Here is a 20920-nt window from a genome sequence, read left to right as displayed (position 1 = left end):
GGCTGAATAAATCCTTACACAGACAAAGCTGGACAAGACAAAACATGGAAATGAACTGAACTATAAGGCCCACAGCATGTGGACTGCAAAAACAAAGCTAGAACTTATCTTTGTTGATTTGGACAGCAAAGCAGGAGAAACCAGGCAGGGATGTGAATCCTCCAAAAACAATGGACAACTGGCACTGACTAAAGGATCAAGCAAAACTAAATAGCCCAGTCAGAATTGCAATAAGTGGACACACCTGATGAATGCTTCGATCCAAAGACAGCAGCACTACCACTTATAACCACCGGAGGGAGCCCAAGAGCAGAATTCACAACACCTTTGATGGTGAGGATAGGCTGGGCTGCCAGTAGACACCAGGTAACACTCCAGGGCAGTCTGAGGGACTGCAGCAGCTGACTGGAGGGCGTGGGAGTGGGGTACAGGAGGGCAAGACAGAGGCGTAGTTAGATGGTCCCTAATCGGGGCAGGCAGCACAGGATCGGAGTACAAAACCAAGGTCAGGAGCGAGATGTCAGACAGAATGGGTATAATGGGAGAATCAATACAAACAAACCAGTAAACGAGACACTAGCAGATGAAGTAACTAGTAACCAACTTTTGGGCCAAGAGTGGTGGGAGGAGGTGCCTAATATAGACCCTGCTGGCATGGGATAAGCCAGAGAACCTAATCTCTGCAGGATACAGCAGTGTTAAATTCCTGCAGAGACCAGACACTCCCACCTAAAGCCAAATGTAAACCACTTGCAGAAGCAGCAGTGCTGAGCAATGCTGCAAAAGGTAAACTCGGTGAGACAGCCTGACACGAGCCCCGGATCCAACATGAAAACATATTGAGCATCAGTGCAGATGTTTTCCTTACCTGGATTCTGTGATTCTTTGAAGCAGATCTCTGATGCCCATGGAATTCAGAATGGCCCCCCTGTGGTTCCCCACAATCAGTTGGGTATTTGGAAATTTGTGACACGGGGAAAAACAAGGGTGATTGGGTTGCCACCTCGGAGGATTGTACTATGTGTGATGTTAAGATGGAGGAAGAGGAGGAGAGGCCACTTGATGCAGCACTTGCCATTCACTGGAGCACATGCTCTTTCTGAGCCGCATCTACAAGGCATACCGTAGTGCGGCTGCCAAAGAAGAGTCGAGTAGGCTGGCCAGTAACAGCTGTTGTCTGTGGTCTTCTGATAGAAAGAGACGGTGTTTGTTCAGTTGAGCTTTCATTCACATTTACACCTAAGGGTACCGTCTCACAGTGGCACTTTTGTCGCTACGATGGTACGATCCGTGACGCAGCAGCGATCAGGGACCCCGCTGAGAATCGTACGTCGTAGCAGATCGTTTGGAACTTTTTTTCGTCGCTGGATCTCCCGCTGTCATCGCTGGATCGGTGTGTGTGACACCGATCCAGCGATGCGTTCGCTTGTAACCAGGGTAAACATCGGGTTACTAAGCGCAGGGCCGCGCTTAGTAACCCGATGTTTACCGTGGTTACCAGCGTAAAAGTTAAAAAAAAAAAAAAACGTACATACTCACATTCCGGTGTCCTTCAGGTCCCTTGCCGTCTGCTTCCCGCTCTTACTGACTGCCGGCCGGAAAGTGAGAGCAGATCACAGCGGTGACGTCGCCGCTGTGATCTGCTTTCACTTTACGGCAGCACTCAGTCAGAGCGGGAAGCAGACTGCGAGGGACCTGGCGGACACCGGAATGTAAGTATGTACGGTTTGTTTGTTTTTTACTTTTACGCTGGTAACCAGGTAAACATCGGGTTACTAAGCGCGGCCCTGCGCTTAGTAACCCGATGTTTACCCTGGTTACCCGGGGCCTTCGGCATCGTTGGTCGCTGGAGAGCGGTCTGTGTGACAGCTCCCCAGCGACCACACAACGACTTTCCAACGATCACGGCCAGGTCGTATCGCTGGTCGTGATCGTTGGTAAATCGTTATGTGTGACGGTACCCTAACTCACATGCACATCGAACACTAAGCCTATTCCCCCTTCACCCCGACCTCGCTTTTTCCCCACTCATGTTGTAAGTCGCCTTCCCCTTTTGTACCCTGCATCACAAAACTTAGGCCCACAGCTGTCAGTCTCCTGTCACTAAATGAACAATTACTATTAATTTTCTTAGATAGTGTGCCTGAACACTGTTATGCCTAATGATTTTTAAGTGGAAATCTGGCCTTCTGATTTGTCTCTGAAACACAGTTTTAGAACGAACGATTTGGAGTATCTAATGGGGTTTCCGGAGACTGCCACACAGTTTTTGCACAATCTACCTCAATGCTAGAAGATCAATTTCACACAGTACAGGATCTTATTTATTTCACTGACAAGTTCACTTTCAGCAGCAGCACTAGCGCAGGAGTGACCTTGCTGCACTGTGACACTGAGCAAATGGCGCCAGCAAAACAAGATGTCCACTTTTTAGATGGCCAGGGACATGTGACTTTAGCAGCCAATCACAGAAGACCTTGTGTCATGATGTTGTAGATGGTTTCTGTGCCCTGATTGATTGCTGGAATCACAAAGTTAAGGGGGAAGGAAAAAAAAAATGCGCTGCTCCTTTAATCTCTTCAGATGCTCCTTTAACCTCTCCATCCCCTCATCAAACACGTCACCCCCGCTCATCATACAGCAACACTTTCATAGCCAAAGTAATACAAAAGCATTAGTGGAAACATGATGATTTACCGAACTGTGACCGACTTTTGCTGACTTTGAGTTAAAGTGCTTGTGAAAGCAAACACGAATCCAAATGTGCTATGTTCGTGCCGAATTTGAGATTGACGAACATTTGCTCATCTCTACTCGTGAAGGCCTCTTTCAAATGCTGGAAAGCGGACACGGTCGACTCAGGCCAGTCTTTGGCATTGGCCTCCTTTGTGGTTAAGGCAGAGATAGAAGCCATAAGGGACGAGAAGTGTGGGATAAATTGCCTGTAGAAGTTGGCATGATGCACTGTATGGAAAGCAGATCTTGAGGACTAGGCTAGGAAAAAACATCGGAAACCTTCTCTGGATCCATTTTGAGACCTTGGTTGGAAACAATGTAGCCAAGGAAAAGCAAGTATGTTTTTTCAAAGACACATTTGAACAATTTGGCAAATTGTTCTCCCGAAGACGCTGCAGAACTTGACGAACGTGTTTTCTGTGGGAAGGTGGATCAAGGGATGATATCGTCCAAATACACAACCATGTAAAACAGAAGAAATCACAGGAGATGTAATTAACGAACTCCTGAAACACAGTGGGTGCATTACACAACCAGAAGAGCATGATAAGATATTTATAGTGACCATCACGGGTATTTCCATTTGTCACTCTTACTGAATCAAGTTGTAAGTCTCTCGTAGATCCAATTTAGAGAAGATCTTAGCTTCACGAATTCTGTCAAATTGCTCAGAAATCAAAGGCAGGAGGTACTTGTTCTTAATAGTGATTTTGTTAAGAGCTCAATAGTCTATACAGGGGCTTAGGGAAACACCCTTAGCCACGAAGAAGAAGCCGACACAGGAAAAGAGGACTTACAGATGAACCCCTTGGCGAAATTCTCTTAGATATATTCAGAAATGGCTCATCAATGGGATAGTCATGCGGTCTATGGGGTGGCAGAATCTCAACCTTATTTTCAAAGAATATGTCTGCAAGGGCACAATAATGGATGGGCAGCTAAACAAGGTTTGAAGAGATAGGAGGCTGGGTCTTGAGCATGACCTTGGCTAGGTAGTTGGAAGCACAGTGCGGTCCCCAATTAAGTACCTGACCAGAGGACCAGTCAATAACTGGCGCATGTAGACGCAGCCATGGAGGACCTAGGAGAACAGAATTCACAGATCTGGGTAGCACGTAGTAGGAAATACTCTCAGTATACAGGACTCAAATCCGCAGCATGACTGGCAATGTGATGAATCAAACAGGTTCTGCCAGGCATTGTCCATTAATGGAGGCAACAGTCAGGGGATGATTTCACTGGTCAGTTGGGAACAAAATGTCCCTTGCCTTCACAGTATGTACAAATGTTCTCTCTGTATGTCCGTTATCATTCCTGTACAGAAAGTTTGGCCTGCTCAACCTGCAACAGCTCAGTGGTTGGTGATGCTACTAGTGGTAGCAAAGGGAATGAGAAGATTGGAGGCAGTCTAGGTGGTCTGTCACAAGGAAACGCTGAAGCTTGTTCCTGAGATCGCTTATGGAAGCGGACAGCTATCCTAATGGCCAATGGCCAGGTGTATAAGGACATCCAGCAAGGATGGTAGGTCTCTGCCAGTCAAATCATCCTTGATATGACCAGACAGGTCCTGTCAGAAGGGCGCCACCAGGGCCTCTTCTTTACAAGCCAGCTCTGCCACCAAGGAATGGAAAGGTAAGGCATACTGTACCATGGTATCTGTGCTCTGCTTTAGAGACAACAGGGATGACTCAGGTGCAACCTGGAACCTTGAATACCATTCATAACATCTCCAGTAACTTCCCCACATCGCGGTTCTCAGGACCCCCACGCTCCCAAATGGTGTTTGACCAGGCCAGGGCTTGTCCAGACAGCAGAGAGATCATAAATGCTATCTTGGTCTGGTTAGAAGGAAAGAGATGAGAATGGAGTGTGAAATGCATCAGACTCTGATTGATGAAGTCGGGACACTCCTTGGGTTCTCCATCGTAGTGGGACAGAACAGGAAGCTAGAGCTTTGCAGTTCCACCAAAAACTGGAGCATTAGGTGGTTCTCTAAAAGAGGCATACTGTCCAGAGGATTGACCATGGTGGACAGACCCTTCAGCTTGGCTGCCACCATATTGATGGCCTGCATGGGCTGGTCCTGACACTCACGTTGAGAGTGGACCTCCTCGTACAATACTTGTATGCTAGACTTGGGATCCCTGGGTCTCGATTTGTTATTGCCACTGATCCAATTTGTTGACGTAGAAATCCATGAGATCAGGGCTCAGGATATCTGCTGGAGAAAGTTCACAGTCCAGGTACAACTGAACCTGGCTGTTCAAGTGGTGCAACTCTGCTGATGTATATCAGTTTTTGCACTGGCAGATAAACCATCTGGTCCATAGAATCATAGAATGGTAGAGTTGGAAGGGACCACCTGGGTCTTCTGGTCCAACCACCTGCTTAATGCAGGATTTGCTAAATCTTCAAAGACAGATGTCTGCCCAGCCTCTGCTTGAAGTCTTCCATTGAAGGAGAACTCACCATCTCTCATGGCAGCCTGTTCCACTCATTGATCACCCTCACTGTCAAAAAGTTTTTTCAAATAACAAATCTGTCTCTCCTCCCAGTTTTATCCCATTGCTTCTAGTCTTTCCTTGTGCAAATGAGAATATAGATGATCCTTCTACAATGTGCATTCTCTCAGTTCTCTTTTGCAAGCTAACCATACCCAAAACCTTTAACTGTTTGTCATAGGACATGGTTTGCAGACCGGTCTCCATTCTGGTCACTCTTCTCTGAACTTGCTCCAGTTTTTCAATGTCTTTTTTAAAATGTGGTGCCCAGAACTGGACTCAGTATCCAGATGAGGTTTGACCAAGGAGGAATAGAGGGGGGAATTACTTCACATAATCTAGACTCTATGCTTCTGTTAATGCAACCCAGAAGTGTGTTTACTTTTTTGCTGCTGCATCACACTGATGACTCGTGCAGTCTGTGAACTAGGCTATGTGCACACGTAGGAAATGTGGTGCAGAATTTTCTGCACTAAATCTGCATCTGCAGATTTGATGCAGTTTCTGTGCAGTTTCTATGCAGTTTCTGCGCAGATTCTATGCAGTTTCTGTGCAGTTTCTATGCAGATTCTATGCAGTTTCTGCGCAGATTCTATGCAGATTCTATGCAGTTTCTGCGCAGATTCTATGCAGTTTCTGTGCAGTTTCTGTGCAGTACAATGTAAATCAATGGGAAAAAAAAAAGCTGTGCACATGGTGCAGAAAAATCTGCAGCAGAAACGCTGCAGAACTGCACAAAAGAAGCGACGTGCACTTCTTTGAAATCTGCAGCGTTTCTGCGCAGATTTTTCTGCACCATGTGCACAGCTTTTTTTTTTCCCATTGATTTACATTGTACTGTAAATCACAGTGCAGTTCTGCAGCGTTTCTGCAGCAGAAAAATCTGCTGCAGTTCTGCACCAATTCTGCACTAAATCTGCATCGTGTGCACATACCCTTAGGCTATGTGCACACGTAGGAAATGTGGTGCAGAATTTTCTGCACCAAATCTGCATCTGCAGATTTGATGCAGTTTCTGTGCAGTTTCTATGCAGTTTCTGTGCAGTTTCTGTGCAGATTCTATGCAGTTTCTGTGCAGTTTCTATGCAGATTCTATGCAGTTTCTGTGCAGTACAATGTAAATCAATGTGAAAAAAAAAAGCTGTGCACATGGTGCAGAAAAATCTGCGCAGAAACGCTGCAGATTTCAAAGAAGTGCACGTCGCTTCTTTTGTGCAGTTCTGCAGCGTTTCTGCTGCAGATTTTTCTGCACCATGTGCACAGCTTTTTTTTTTTCACATTGATTTACATTGTACTGCACAGAAACTGCATAGAAACTGCACAGAAACTGCATAGAATCTGCGCAGAAACTGCATAGAATCTGCATAGAATCTGCATAGAAACTGCACAGAAACTGCATAGAATCTGCGCAGAAACTGCATAGAATCTGCATAGAATCTGCATAGAAACTGCACAGAAACTGCATAGAATCTGCGCAGAAACTGCATAGAAACTGCATCAAATCTGCAGATGCAGATTTAGTGCAGAAAATTCTGCACCACATTTCCTACGTGTGCACATAGCCTAAGGCTATGTTCACACGATCCTTTTTTTGATCCTTTTTTTTATCCTTTTTTTTTCAGGTCCTGTTTTGGAAAACCCGCAGTGCAGGGTACAGTACCTTAGTGCTGGTGCCTTAGTGTAGCCAAGTCTTTTTCACACTGCTGTTGCTTAGCCTTATTCCTCCCATTCTGTATATGATTTTTTCATTTTTCTTGCCTAGATGTACGAATTTGAATTTCCCACTGTTAAAAACCATTCTGTTAGTTGCTGTCCACAGTTCCAGTTTGTTTAGATATTTTTGAATCCTCTTTCTTCTCTAGTATTAGCTATCCCTCCTAGCTTTGTGTCATCAGCAAATTAATCAGTTTGCCCTCAATTCCTTCATCTAAATCATTGATAAAGATGTTAAACAACACTTGGGCTAGGACAGAACCTTGTGGTACCCTACTTAAGACATTCTTCCAATTGGATGTGCAGCTATTTATGACCACTCTTTGGGTCCGATCACTGAGCCAGTTATGAATCTACCTAACTGTAGCCTTGTCAATCCCATACTTATGAGATACTTTATCAAATGCATCATGTCATATATACATTTATATATTTACCATGTACTTTTTTCTGACTTGAACGCCCCGCCCTTCACCATGCCGTGATTTTAATTACATCCAAACACAGTTGGTTCTGACCTTCCTATAAATGCCCGCTTTACCATGTTATTAGCCATAGGTAAGTGTTCACACTAGGCAGTCAGCTCAGGTACCCATCCGATCTGAGATTACCTTGACGTTTGGTGGATGGGCTCACAACTTTTGGCCAAATCTTGTGCTAAGCATCTCATGTGTCTTTTCATAAATTTCACAAGCCATTATGCTATTCACATTTCATGTATCGCACATTTCCTTGCTTTAGTACAGTAAAATTGAGTGCAGCCATTGATCTATTTGCTATATATAATATATATTGTATTTGGTGCTGCTGCCTTGGTTATTTGTAAAATTCTTAATTTTATTAAAGAAAATTGCATTTATGGAATTTGTCCCTCTCTGATATTTTTTTCCTTCCCTGTGGATGGACCGAACAAGCGAGCGAGTGCTGACTCTGCAGAGAGCGCATAGTAGTCACCTGGTCATACATTCTGTTTGCAACTTTTCACCGTGCAAAAGCTTCATCAATTAGAGAACTAATATTTCCCTGGTAACACGCCAATTTCTCCAACCGAAAAATTCTTGAATGATTTTGCAAAAAAATCATTTTTTTGGCAGAAGATTTCATTTAAGGAATAAAAAGAATTTTGGTTTAACCCCTTAATGACAGCCAATACGTCTTTTAACTGACCTGAGATATAAGAGAATAGCCTCCCCACACAGGAGACAATCCAGCAGCTGCCGGCTGTACACTATAGCTGACAACTTGCTGTATCAGCCACGATCAGTGTTTGCACCTCCCAAATCTGTTTAACCCCTTAGATGCTGCTGTTAATAGTGACTACATCATTATAAATGGTTAACAGAGTGTGGAGGTTTTCTCTTTATCCAAACTGGTGCCCTCAGATCATGATTTTGTGGTCCTGATGTTTGCCATGGCAATTCATGACCAAGTAGCGGCCTTAGAGTCTGACGGCTGTTGTAACCTGTTCAGAAGTTAGAGACATTTAGGTGGTAAAAAGACACATTTTATTTCTGTCATGTCACTTTGCATTAATTCCTGTAAAGCACCTGAAGGGTTAATAAACTACCTGACAGCAGTTTTCAATATGTCAGGGGGTGCTGTTTTTAAAATGGTATCATGTTTCGGGGTTTCCAAATATATGGGACCCCTAAAGTCACTTCAAACATGGATAGGTTCATAAAAAAATAAATTTTGTAAATTTCCTTGAAAAAATGAAAAATTGCTGCTACAATTATAAACCTCCTAAAATGCTAAGAAAGTAAAATAACATTTTACAAATGGTGCTGATGTAAAGTCGACATGAGGGAAATGTTATTTATTAATGGTTTGATGTGGTATGATCATCTGGATTAAAGGGATAATCATTCAAATTTAGAAAATTGCTAATTTTTTTACCTTTTTCTCAAATTTTTGATACTTTTTATAAATAAACACAAAACATATTGACCTAAATTTACCATTAACATAAAGTATAATGTGTCACGAAAAAACAATCTCAAAATCACTGGGATTTGTTGAAGCCTTGCAGAGTTATTACTACATAAAGTGACACTGGTCAGATTTCAAAAAATTGGCTCTGTCACTAAGGGGTTAATAATGTGAAACAATTTAGCCTTTACTGACCTGTTCTTTGCAGGGACCAGGCGTATGGAGAAGTATGACTCTGCTGGAAGCACATCTTGGTCACCTGTAGTGATGAGTGAATGTGCTCGGATAACGTCTTATTATGCTCGGGTGTTAACCGAGCATCTGGGCGTGCTTGTATATTATGTTTGAGTCCCTGTGGCTGCAAGATTTGCCGCTGTTAGGCAATCCCTACGTGTGTTCAGTTTGTATAACAGCCACAAATCATGCAGCCGTGGGGACTCGAACATAATATACGAGCACACCCAGATACTCTGATAACACCTGAGCATGCTTGGATAAAATGTAATCCAAGCTCGTTCGCTCATCACTAGTCACCTGGTCATATTTGCAGTTGCCAACTATCCACTATGGAAAAGCTTTTACCTATTAGGGAATACAGATTTTTCTGCTAATATGCCAATTCCACCTCCCTCAAAATTTCTGAACACTTTCGTAAAAAAAATTATCGTTTTGGTAACGAAGATTACAGTCATAGAAGTCAAAGGATTTTTGTTTTACAATTTTCAACAATTTAGCACTTTCTGACCTGCCCTGAGCTGGGCCTGCACACATGTAGAAATCTGGACTTTGCAGAGAGTGAAAAGAGTTCTCCTGGTCAGACATAATCAAAATTGTTGGTTCCCCTCGTTTAATAACAGAAAAACCCACAATGGTCACAGAAATAACTTGAATCTGACAACAGTAATAATAAATTATAAAATAAATCTATGAAAATGACAAATGAAAGTCAGACATTGCTTTACAACCATGCTTCCACAGAATAAAAAAAAAAAAATAAAACTCATGAAATAGGCCTGGATAGAAATGATGGGACCCGTAACTGTTTTGCTGTGGATTGTCCTGACACAATGGTAGTCAATGGGTGCAGAAACGCTGTAGATCCGGAAAAAGAGTTAACATGCTGCGGAAAATAAAACATTGCAAATCCACGTGGATGTTTTATCGCATAGCACTCGTCTGTATTCAACGCTAGTGTGACTCCAGCCTTAAAGAGATAATCAAAGTTTGAAAATTGCACATTTTTTAACATTTTGTCAAAGTTTTGATATTTTTTCTAAATAAACACAAAACATATCAACCTAAATTTACCATTACGATAAATTATAATGTAACACAAAAAAACAAAATCACTAGGATTTGTTGAAGCGTTCCAGTATTTTTCCCACATAGGCCGGGATCACACATGCGAGAAACACGTCCGTGTCTCGCATGTGAAACCCAAGCTCTGGCGCCGGCACTTGGGAGCGGAGCGTGCAGCTCCATGTGTTCCTATGCGGCCGCACGCTCCGCTCCACAGTGCCGGCGCCAGAGCTTGGGTTTCACATGCGAGACACGGACGAGTTTCTCGCATGTGTGATCCCGGCCATAAAGTGACACTGGTCAGATTTAAAAAAATTTGGCCTGGTCACTAAGGGGTTAAACATCAAGAATCATGTCTCTAAAATAATGAATCATCATGTTAAAGAAATAGGTGGTAACATATCCTAGAGGTGTGGTTTCTGCACTTGTTTTCCCCATTTTTTTTATTATTTTTAAAATTTGTTAATAAAGTTGATATATTTACTTCTAAAGTGGGAAAAGTTTCCGTTTTGTATATAGGTTTAATAGTTTATTGGGCGTACCAATACTTTATGGGCCTTTAATAGGTATATAAAACAATGTATCTACATTACATCTCTCTGCTGCACAAACAATAACTATGGATTATCTACAGCTAAGGAAATATACGTTTATGGACATATTGGTCACTAACACAACATTGATGATAAAATTACCTCCCGTGATCCAAACACTAACTAGTTAGCACATGCCCAACATTTTCTATCCATTGTTCACATGTGTGTGGTCAGTAACAAATGGAGGTTTCATAGCAACAATTTGTATGTTCACTCTTCACACATAGTGATAGCGCCCAACTCCAAGGAAAGTTACAGAGAGTGACTGATGGACGGACGGTTCTTCTGAGAGGTGAGAAACGCAGCGGGGCCAGAGAGATATTATACCATCATCTAATATACAACATAATGTATATATTATAGACCCCACACTATTAACAACTCTCAACTTATTCACCATCCAATATAATAATCTGCAGCTCATGTATTATCTGTATCTGTGAGGTCCCTTCAGTAATAGACTGGTCTCCAGGGCTGAGGATTACACAGGAATCGTACAATTTGTGCATTTTTTATAGTTTTTTTTCTATTCTTTTTGCTTGTATATTATAGGTTTTAAAGTCCACAAGGTTTTCATTTACTTATGAGGTATTATTTACCCTATCTGACACTTGATATTGATTGGATTTGATGTTCTTTTCGCTTGTGATGCCTGATGATCCGGTTATCTACTTATGAGATACATTTTGTATGACTGCATAGTGGGGTGCATTCAATTCTACCAAGATTCGGACATAGTCTGACAACCTCTGACTTTTATATTTCCATATTAACCCTATGAGCTGCCCGGTCATTTGCCAGTAGCAGGTCTCCTCTTCCTGGAGCAAGCTGCACCAATGTCTGTACAAGTCGCAGCTTCTTGCTCTTATTTGTCCTCTCTATTGGGGTCCGGCACCTAATATTGCGAGTGGCATATGCCATAGAATATCATGCGATGTGCAGCATCTTCCATTCATAATTGTAAATAAGGAGCTGATATATTATGTTAAGCTGCTAAAACGCAGGTCTTCAGAAGAAATATTAGGAGCAGTGTCTGTATAGGGGAAATGATGCGTGATGTATGATAGTTATTCATGCAGCGTATAGCATCATTTCACATATATGTGTATGTAGAGCCTATTATTAATTAGTCTATCCTATTGACACTAGGTGGCGGTATATAGTGTGCTATAGGGCATTTAGTTAACATATACACCATGGCTATGTTATGTGTATGCATATGAGGGCAATGTGCAATAAATCTAGCACGTGGGTACAGTGGTAGACTCAATGAAAGAGACAATAAGAGTCCATTGAATTAAGGGTCTTGTGCAACATAATTGATACCTATCCCTCTTTTTTGTGATATAAGATGGATGACTCCTCTTGAGTGGAAATTGATATGGGAGATATTCTATATTGAAAATGTATTTGAATATTTGGTGTCCATCTTTTATATGCACCAGTGTCTTTTCGTTTATCTCTAGTATCCACTATCAACTTTATGCCTGATTATCAGGATGAAATTTGGATAGACTGTACACAAAATATGGTGGTCACTTAGCTATTTTATATTATTATCATTAAAAGTTATATTTTATGTATATTGTTTTGTCCACCACAGTCAGTGATTCATCACAGGGAACCACCGCACGTGCGGACAAGCAGGGAACCGCAGGTGCGGACAGTACAGACAGGACTGGGTTCACATTCAAAACACAAGGACAGGTACAAACAGGACAGACAGGGTCAAATCCACACAGGTCATATAGGACCAGGTCACACAGGACAAATACAAGGACAGGTTCACACAGGACAGACAGGATAGTTACAATGACATAGCAAGTGTACACAATGATCACTAATGTTAGTCAGACACAACAGATTAGAGACTGCACTGATTCAGACACAGCTGGATTAGAAAAAGGTACTGCTTCTGACACAGCAGGTTTGGAGGCAGGGACTGAATGAGACTCCGCAGGTTTTATGGATAGACAGATACAAGGTACAGGTTCAGAGTGCAGGCCAAGGCCATGCAGATTCAGGGAGTCAGGTTTACACAAGATCAGATACAGGAGCAGGCTGAGCGTTCAGACTTAAGGTACCGTCACATTAAGCGACGCTGCAGCGATATAGACAACGATGCCGATCGCTGCAGCGTCGCTGTTTCGTCGTTGTGTGGTCGCTGGAGAGCTGTCACACAGACAGCTCTCCAGCGACCAACGATGCCGAAGTCCCCGGGTAAACATCGGGTTACTAAGCGCAGGGCCGCGCTTAGTAACCCGATATTTACCCTGGTTACCATTGTAAATTTAAAAAAAACAAACACTACACACTTACATTCCGGTGTCTGCCGCGTCCCCCGGCGTCCGCTTCCCTGCGCTTAGTAACCCGATGTTTACCCTGGTTACAAGCGAACACATCGCTGGATCAGCGTCACACACACCGATCCAGCGATGTCAGCGGGTGATCCAGCGATGAAATAAGGTGCTGGCCTTCTAGCTCCGACCAACGATGGCACAGCAGGATCCTGATCGCTGCTGCGTGTCAAACACAACGATATCGCTATCCAGGACGCTGCAACGTCACGGATCGCTATCGTTAAGTTGTTCAGTGTGAAGGTACCTTTAGGCCATACAGGCCCATGGAGCGTTCAGGTACAGATAGGACCTGACAGTGGACTTAGCAGCTTTAAAACAAGTTAGATATTAAAGTCCTAGATGTTGAACAGGCACCTCTTTATAGGGGAGGGTGCCTTACATACTAGGTGCCTCCAGGCAATTGGTTGGGGACATTTCAGAAGTGCGCTTGCTACCCTTTAAGAGGTAGTTTTTGTGCCCACGCGCCAACTAGGTGCATTGCCCGGAGACCTGAGGTGTGCACAGGTATGGGGACTTGGGACAGATACCCACAACAGGAGCGTAGTCAGGATGGCAACAGTGTGGAAAGAAGGAGGCACACAGGGACAACGGTGTTACATAAGGATGGCTTATGAACACTCCAGATCATCTATCCCCTTTAGACTCTCGTGTCCTCCTCCAGATCTTTCTGTCCCCTCAGAAACTCTGTTTCTCTCCTAAGCCCGTTGTCTTTTCCACATTTTCTTCTCCTCTTGGAGACTCAGGGTAGCCTCAGATTTTTAGTGAGCAACTTCTGACATAGTACATGTAATATGTTTGAGCTGCTCATTAAACCTCGGTCAGAAAATGTTCTGTGGATTTATTTTCCTTCTTATTATACTTATTACATGAGCTCTACTCTGTCTACTAGACAGAGCTTCAGTTGATATGTCATGACCAATATATGAATGAGTAAACTTGTCCGTATTACATAAAAACAAACAAAAAACAGCAACATTTTCTTCCAGAATAAAAGACTGGACCCACACAGCAAAACACACATTACACAACACGTTATCATTTGTGTTTTCTGCCCTTCTGGTATCTGCTATACACTGTAAGGGGTGAATATAAATCCTCCTGATACTATATCATTGTTTAGCAATCATTGGGCAATTCAGTAATGAAACGATGATTGATATCGTTATAACACAAATTTACTTTTTTTTATTTAGGGTCCAATATGACATTTATGACTGGAGGAGAAAAGGCAGCAAATTATTATATAAGTGATTATTAACCTACAAGACTTGTGACGGATGGAAGATAAAAGGAGATTTCACAGAAACCTATTTCACCAGATCTGCCATTTACACTAAACCATCCAGTGACCAACGTTGAGGTGTAGATCCACTGATAGAATTAGATCCTTACAAGAAAATGGAGAAAACAACTGTAGACCAGTATAATGACCATGTCAGAACCAAAAGCAAGGATTTCTGGAATAACGCTGTCATTAAGAAGTCAATAACATTCCATTTTCTCCAGATTCTTGCAGAGAACAGTAATGGTCCTGGTTAAAGACAATGACAGAGTCGTGAGCACGGGCACTTTTTTCCTCCTCACAGAATCTCTGGGCCTGACCTGTTTCCATGTGGTGAAAGACGTCCGGAAGTTTCCCCATTACAGAATTATGATCAGTTTCAATTACAATCCAATAGAAGAGGAACATTATTTACCCGCTGAGATTGAGGCTTATTCTGAGAGATACAATTACGCATTTCTACGTGTTGCAGTAAGTCTTTATCCAGGGGGTCCAGGAGGATTATTACCAAACTTAGCACCTCCACCACAACATGGGACCGTGACCATTATAAGTAATTATAAGAGCCAAATAAAAACAATACCTTATTATTCAATGATCAACTTAAATAACCGTGAGGACCCGAGTCTCCCTCAATATAACCATATATTAGACTTGTATAATGGTTTTGAATTTTTAGACCCTAAAAACTATGAAGCAAATCTTTGTGAAGGGGCTTCTGGTGCCCCTGTTTTCAGTGATTGTGGAGAACTGGTGGCGATGCACACAGGGGATTATACACCTACAGCTTCAGCTATCGATAATCGTGTGGTGGAGCATGGAAGGTCAGCTGTGGAGATAAATAGTATGGGAGCTGTGGAAATAGAAGATTTAGGTCGTCAGTTTTTGGAAGTTGTACAAACCAAAAGGGCGCTGAGAAACTATATGTCTTTTGGTTCTCATGCTCCACATATGAGGAATGTTATTACACAATTCATGAAGTTGGGGAAAGCAGAAATAAAAAGGAGTCAGGTGGAGGCTCCAAAAGTCACACAGAGGATGAGGGTCTGGGGCTTTCCAAAATGGACACCTAATAATAAAACAGAAAACGAAAAACAGAAAGATGAACCGAAACGTCGCCCATTGAGCCTTGAGATCACGCTGAGCATAGAGTTTGTTACAGAACATGAAGACGACCTGCATGATGTGTTAGCAAATTGCAGTCATTTTATTTCCCAGCGCGCCTTCACTCTCGGGAGACTTCTTGATCCCTCTTTATATACAGAGTCCGACAAACCTTCAGACTTGGAAAACTGTGGATTTTCTAAATGCAAAGCAAAAAAGTGTAGGACTTGTAAATATGTAAAGGAAGGTAAAACTTTTTCTTCCTATCATACTGATAAATCCTACGATATCTGTCATCTTATCGATTGCAACTCTTCACATGTCGTCTACTTAATATCTTGCACGTCGTGCCGCTTGCAGTATGTGGGCTACACTGAAGGTAAACTGAAAATACGAATCTTTAAACATTTGTCAGATTCTAATAATGGCAACGCACAATCTCCTTCTATGGTCTCCAAGCATTTCTACATTGAACACAAAGAGGATCTTATTAATATGAAGATCCAGGGAATACAAATGATCAATAAACCTGAGAGAGCTGAGTCCTGGACGCGCTTACTCTTAAATGAAGAGGCATTTTGGATCTGGACGTTAAATACAATTCATCCAAACGGGCTAAATCTAAAATGTGATTTTGCGCACTGTGATTATGTGACGCCCGGGAGACCGAGGTACCCAGCACCAGATCAATGAGGGGGATGTCACTAGTGGCTTGACCCGGTGCTGTGGCCTCAGGCGATGCACAGTGTAAGGGATATCATGAAGGAACAGACACTTACTTGGTCAGCAGCAGGTCTTCTCAGCTGTGATGACCCCGATCCTGGATCGACGGCTATTGTCCAAATGAAAGACTGAGGCGCTGAAACGTTTAACCAATTTACTTCAACAAAAAGGGATTTGCTACCAATACTGTCACCGGAGTCTGTATAAGAACCCTGAATTACTTTGACCCTGTCAGGATTTCCACCTCTTATTATGCGCTGTTTCTGTATGGTCCTGCTGCAGTTTGTGAACTGGCTGCCGACCCAATCTGTCTCTTCTATGCTCTGGTTCGACGGACAACCCGAGTCCTTTTTGTCGGCTTGCCCCCTCTGGGAGTACTGATGAACTCTGTGTCTGTTGCTGCGTCTTACCCTGGTGAAGCTGATATCACCTCACTTCCTTCCGGTTGCTGTATTATGTATAATGAATATAGCCACGGATCCGGTATCCGTCTCTGCGCCTATTCTGGGTAGAGGTTATTGCTACCCGGTTCTCACAATGTCCTTTTTCTCTATTCTTCTTTTCCTACTATCGGTATTACGGGCCTATAATCCGTCATAGGGCTGTTAGGAGTTCAGTTATACGACCTCTCACTTTCAGCTCCTCAACCCAACTGCCAATCTTTTTCTCAGACCAGAATAGATCAAGGGGAGTCTCTAGAGCTCCCCCTTCTGGCCGGAGATGGTAATGCAGTCTTGCTATTTTAATATTTGTATTTGGTGTCAATAACTATTTTTGTGGCAAATACCCCTAGGGGCGCCACATTCCCCCTTAGTTAAGAACAGTACTCCGGGACTGTGGGATGATAACATTTTGAAATAACAATTGATATGTACAGAGTCTTAAAAATGAAAAGTTACAAAAACCACTCAAAGAAACAAAAAAGAATGGAATTCTGTAAAAAGTCACTTCAAATAGCGTCCATTAATACAGTTCTATCCTTGAAGGTACTAGGAAGCAAAGTTCACAAAGCAGTCTTTCCAGAGCTTTGATTTAGTGTTTCCGGGCTGATAAAAAGTTCAAGAATATGCAAGAAGTTCATACAGGTAAGTCTCTGTAGGTACTGGGTTTAAACGTTACAGAACAATAACAATGACTATAGTCTTATAGTTGGTAATCCGCATACCTGGCCGGTAATTGACCCCGGGTACTACGCTGGGATCTACGTAATAGCGGTGTCTCTTTATGTGGTGTACTACTGTCTACTGCGGATATAGTATCTGCCCTCTCTGCTAAAGATAATTCCACCACTTTGGGGTTGGCAAGTCCACCGTGAATGGGATCACTCTGATCAGGAATCTGTTCTTCCTGACCTGGAACCTCTTGTAGTACGGGGTCAGCCTCTTCCTGTCTTGGGACTTCGAAATATTGGGTTCGGTGTTGGATAAAAGGCCACCATGGGAACCACTACTGCACCATGGTATGTTAGTAGGGTTTTGGGAAAGTCTCCTATACAGGTGTGATACATTTCCTCCTCTTTTTCCTTTACTGGTTGAACCTGTATAGGTTGAATAACTTCTGATTCTGGCTGGACAACTTCTGGCTCTTTCAACGTTTCCGGACATAATTTGTTTAAGAAGTTTTTATTGAAGGATACAATATTCATGTTCACAAAATTATGCAATACAGTGATCCATGTATTAGTATACAATTCAGCATCTCATAGGCATCATATAATTGAAACATGTGTGATTACAATCAGGGTCCATGAGATTAGTAAGCTCAACAGTATCACATATTCAAAAGAAATATGACCTTCATTTTAACTTATTTTTTGTTTCATTTTTAAACAGCAAATAAAGATTATAAAACAAACAATAACTTTTCATTATTGAAACTATCACAACCTACAAATAACACTTATTTAGTGCATTGTCACTTCCGTCACATCCTATCATACCCATTAATCAAACCAACAATATCTTTGCATTGTTAAAACTATCCCACCCCATTAGCAACAATTATTTGATGCATTGTCACTCCCGTCATACCCTATCCTGTCCATTAGATCGGATCGGGGGATCTCCTGCCACCATCCTAGTAATATACCATGGGGACTGTTCAAAACAAGCTATAAGATGAGTTCTCATCTCTTCGGAGAACATATCAATGAAACTCTCCCAAGTATCAAAAAAGCGGGGTACCATGCGATCTTCCCCCAACTGTGTCTCTATCCATTCCATACGGAACACATGTTTTAGTTTATTTAAAAACATTATCAGTGTTGGAGGTTCCGCTGTTATCCATTGTTGTAATATACATTTTTTCCCTACCATGGACACTATAGATGCCAGACGTTTGGCCCCTCTTGTAATTCTCAATACCTCCCTAGGCCATATTCCCAAAATCGCCCACTCTGCCGTGGAGGGTATATAATTCAAGAGGTGGTCTAAACAAAAGCTTTTTACCTCCCCCCAAAACCTCATAATAACCGGGCAATCCCAAAATTGATGATAAAGGTCTGCCTCAGGAGCTGCACACTTCAAACAATTAGCCGATTGAGATAGGCCCATAAGAAACGAACGATGTGGGGATATATATGTGCCATGGTACAATCTAAGCAACATTTCCCTATAAGAAGAGGCCGGTAAAGCCTTCCAAGCATAAAACATTGCCTTAAGGATATGTTCTGGGGTTAAGGCTGGGAAACGAGAGAGCCATCTTGGAAGGCCTGCTTTTCGTTTAGTGTAGTCCATCTCCCTTCTCAAAAAGAGATAGAATCTGGAAGTAGAGTGGAATAGTGAAGACCTATTTCGCAACATGGTATCAAATGGGTTTTCCCAATCTGTATCCGATAACCTTTCTCCCACCTTTGTAGCATAGACTTCCAGGACCGCACAATTCGCAAGGCACCCCATTGTCAAAGGAAGGTATCTCCTAGTAACTGTCCAGGAGTGTGGTCTGCGTGTCGAAGAGTCTAATATGCAACCCACTGTCACGGCCCGATATCTGGCACTTAAGTCTTCTCTCCCCAGTCTCAACTCGACATCTCGATTCCCAAATATTGGTAAGAAAAGTGAAGAATGTGCATTAAGAGAAAGTCTATGTCGTAACTTATGCCATACCCTCCATATCACCATTAACAAAGGATTATCCATCACTGAGGAGGGTAACAGTTCCTTATGTGTATGTAGTAGATATAATAAGTTGGTATGAGGTATCAAATTCTGGTCTACCTGAGTGTTAGTAAATATGGAAGTATCATGAATCCAGTCTTTAAGATAACGAAGCAACGCCGCCAAGTTGTAATTTTCCAAATTTGGAAAATTAATGCCTCCATTTGATGGATGCTGTTCCAATATGGCCATACCAATAGCATGATGCTTCTTTGCCCAGATAAAAGTGCGGAACATACCATTTATTACCCGCAATTCACTAGGGGAAAGCAATACTGGAAGGGATTGTATAAAATATAGTATCTGTGGGATAACAACCATTTTTAACAAATATGCCCGGCCCAAATATGAAAGGGTTAAATGTTGCCATCCTTCCAGTTTCTTTTTAATTTTTTGCATAAGAGGAAAAAGGTTACTTCTCTGAAGATCATGAGGATTTTTAGTTATAAGTACGCCCAAGTAGGGCAATGCCTCTTTGCACCATTCAAAGGTATACAACCCTGCCCATGGTGGTTTGCGCGAAGCGCGCAGGTTGAGTGCCTTGGATTTAGTTGGATTAATAGAGTATCCAGACATGGTCCCCAGTCTTTCTATAAGGGCTATAATTCCCGGGAGGGCCTCCTCTGGGTTGGCAATATAGAGCAAGATGTCATCTGCAAACGCTGTGAGCTTCAGCACGTATAAGAGGATCAAGGGCAAGATTAAATAGGATGGGGGAAAGTGGACAGCCCTGACGAGTGCCTCTGGTTAACTCCACCCCTTCTGTTAGTTGTTGATTAACTATAATTTTGGACTTAGGGGAATTATATAATAGTCTGATCAATGCCGCAAATTTCTCACCGAATCCCTGGTTCTCAATCACCGCATGTATCCAATGTCACTCTACACTATCAAACGCAGCCTCCGCGTCAAGACTGAGCAAGATATTAGGAGAGTTCTTGTTTCTAGCTGACACTATAGTGGCCGCAACTGCCGTGCGGATGGCAATGGTCGAATGTCTATCTCGGGTGAAACCATATTGGCTCGGCGAGAGAATCTCGGGGAGAAACATCTGTATTCTATTAGCCATAATCTTTGCCAACAGCTTATAATCCAGATTCAACAAGGATATGGGTCTGTATGATGTTATCTGTGTGGGGCTTCTACCCGGCTTTAAAATTAGGGAAGTTAATGCAGAGTTAAAAGAGATTGGGGATGCACCTCCGTCCAAATAATAATTGAGTAGGTCTTTGAGGAGGGGATCTATATCAGGGGAGAGCAATTTATAATATTCTACAGGTAAACCGTCCGGTCCTGGTGATTTATAATTTGCCATTGTTTTGATAGCGGAGCGTATCTCTATTAATGTGATAGGCATCTCAAGGGTTGTGCGCTGGGAGTCTGTCAATATAGGTAACTGCAAAGAATTTAAAGAATCTGTTATAGAGGATATGTCTCCTCCCCGTGTGGAATAAAGGGCCGTGTAGTGGGTATGCACCACCTGTAGTATGTCCTCGCTATTAGTCAAGTGAGTCCCTGAAAT

At 42.5% G+C, this 20920-nt stretch overlaps 1 protein-coding gene across 1 annotated transcript; it reads left to right on the top strand.

The window, feature by feature from the left end:
• Positions 1-11014: 11014 nt before the first annotated feature.
• On the top strand, positions 11015-18089 carry LOC143774106 (uncharacterized). The gene is made up of 2 exons (XM_077261409.1): positions 11015-11066; positions 14328-18089. Exon 2 carries the CDS (start codon positions 14660-14662, stop codon positions 16211-16213), a length of 1554 nt encoding a protein of 517 aa, XP_077117524.1. The 5' UTR covers positions 11015-11066; positions 14328-14659; the 3' UTR covers positions 16214-18089.
• Positions 18090-20920: the final 2831 nt, after the last annotated feature.

This window comes from Ranitomeya variabilis, chromosome 5 (assembly GCF_051348905.1).
Source record: "Ranitomeya variabilis isolate aRanVar5 chromosome 5, aRanVar5.hap1, whole genome shotgun sequence".
NCBI lineage: Eukaryota > Metazoa > Chordata > Amphibia > Anura > Dendrobatidae > Ranitomeya > Ranitomeya variabilis.
The sequence above is the reverse complement of the archived record's forward strand: the minus strand, read 5'-3'. Positions and strand labels throughout refer to the sequence as shown.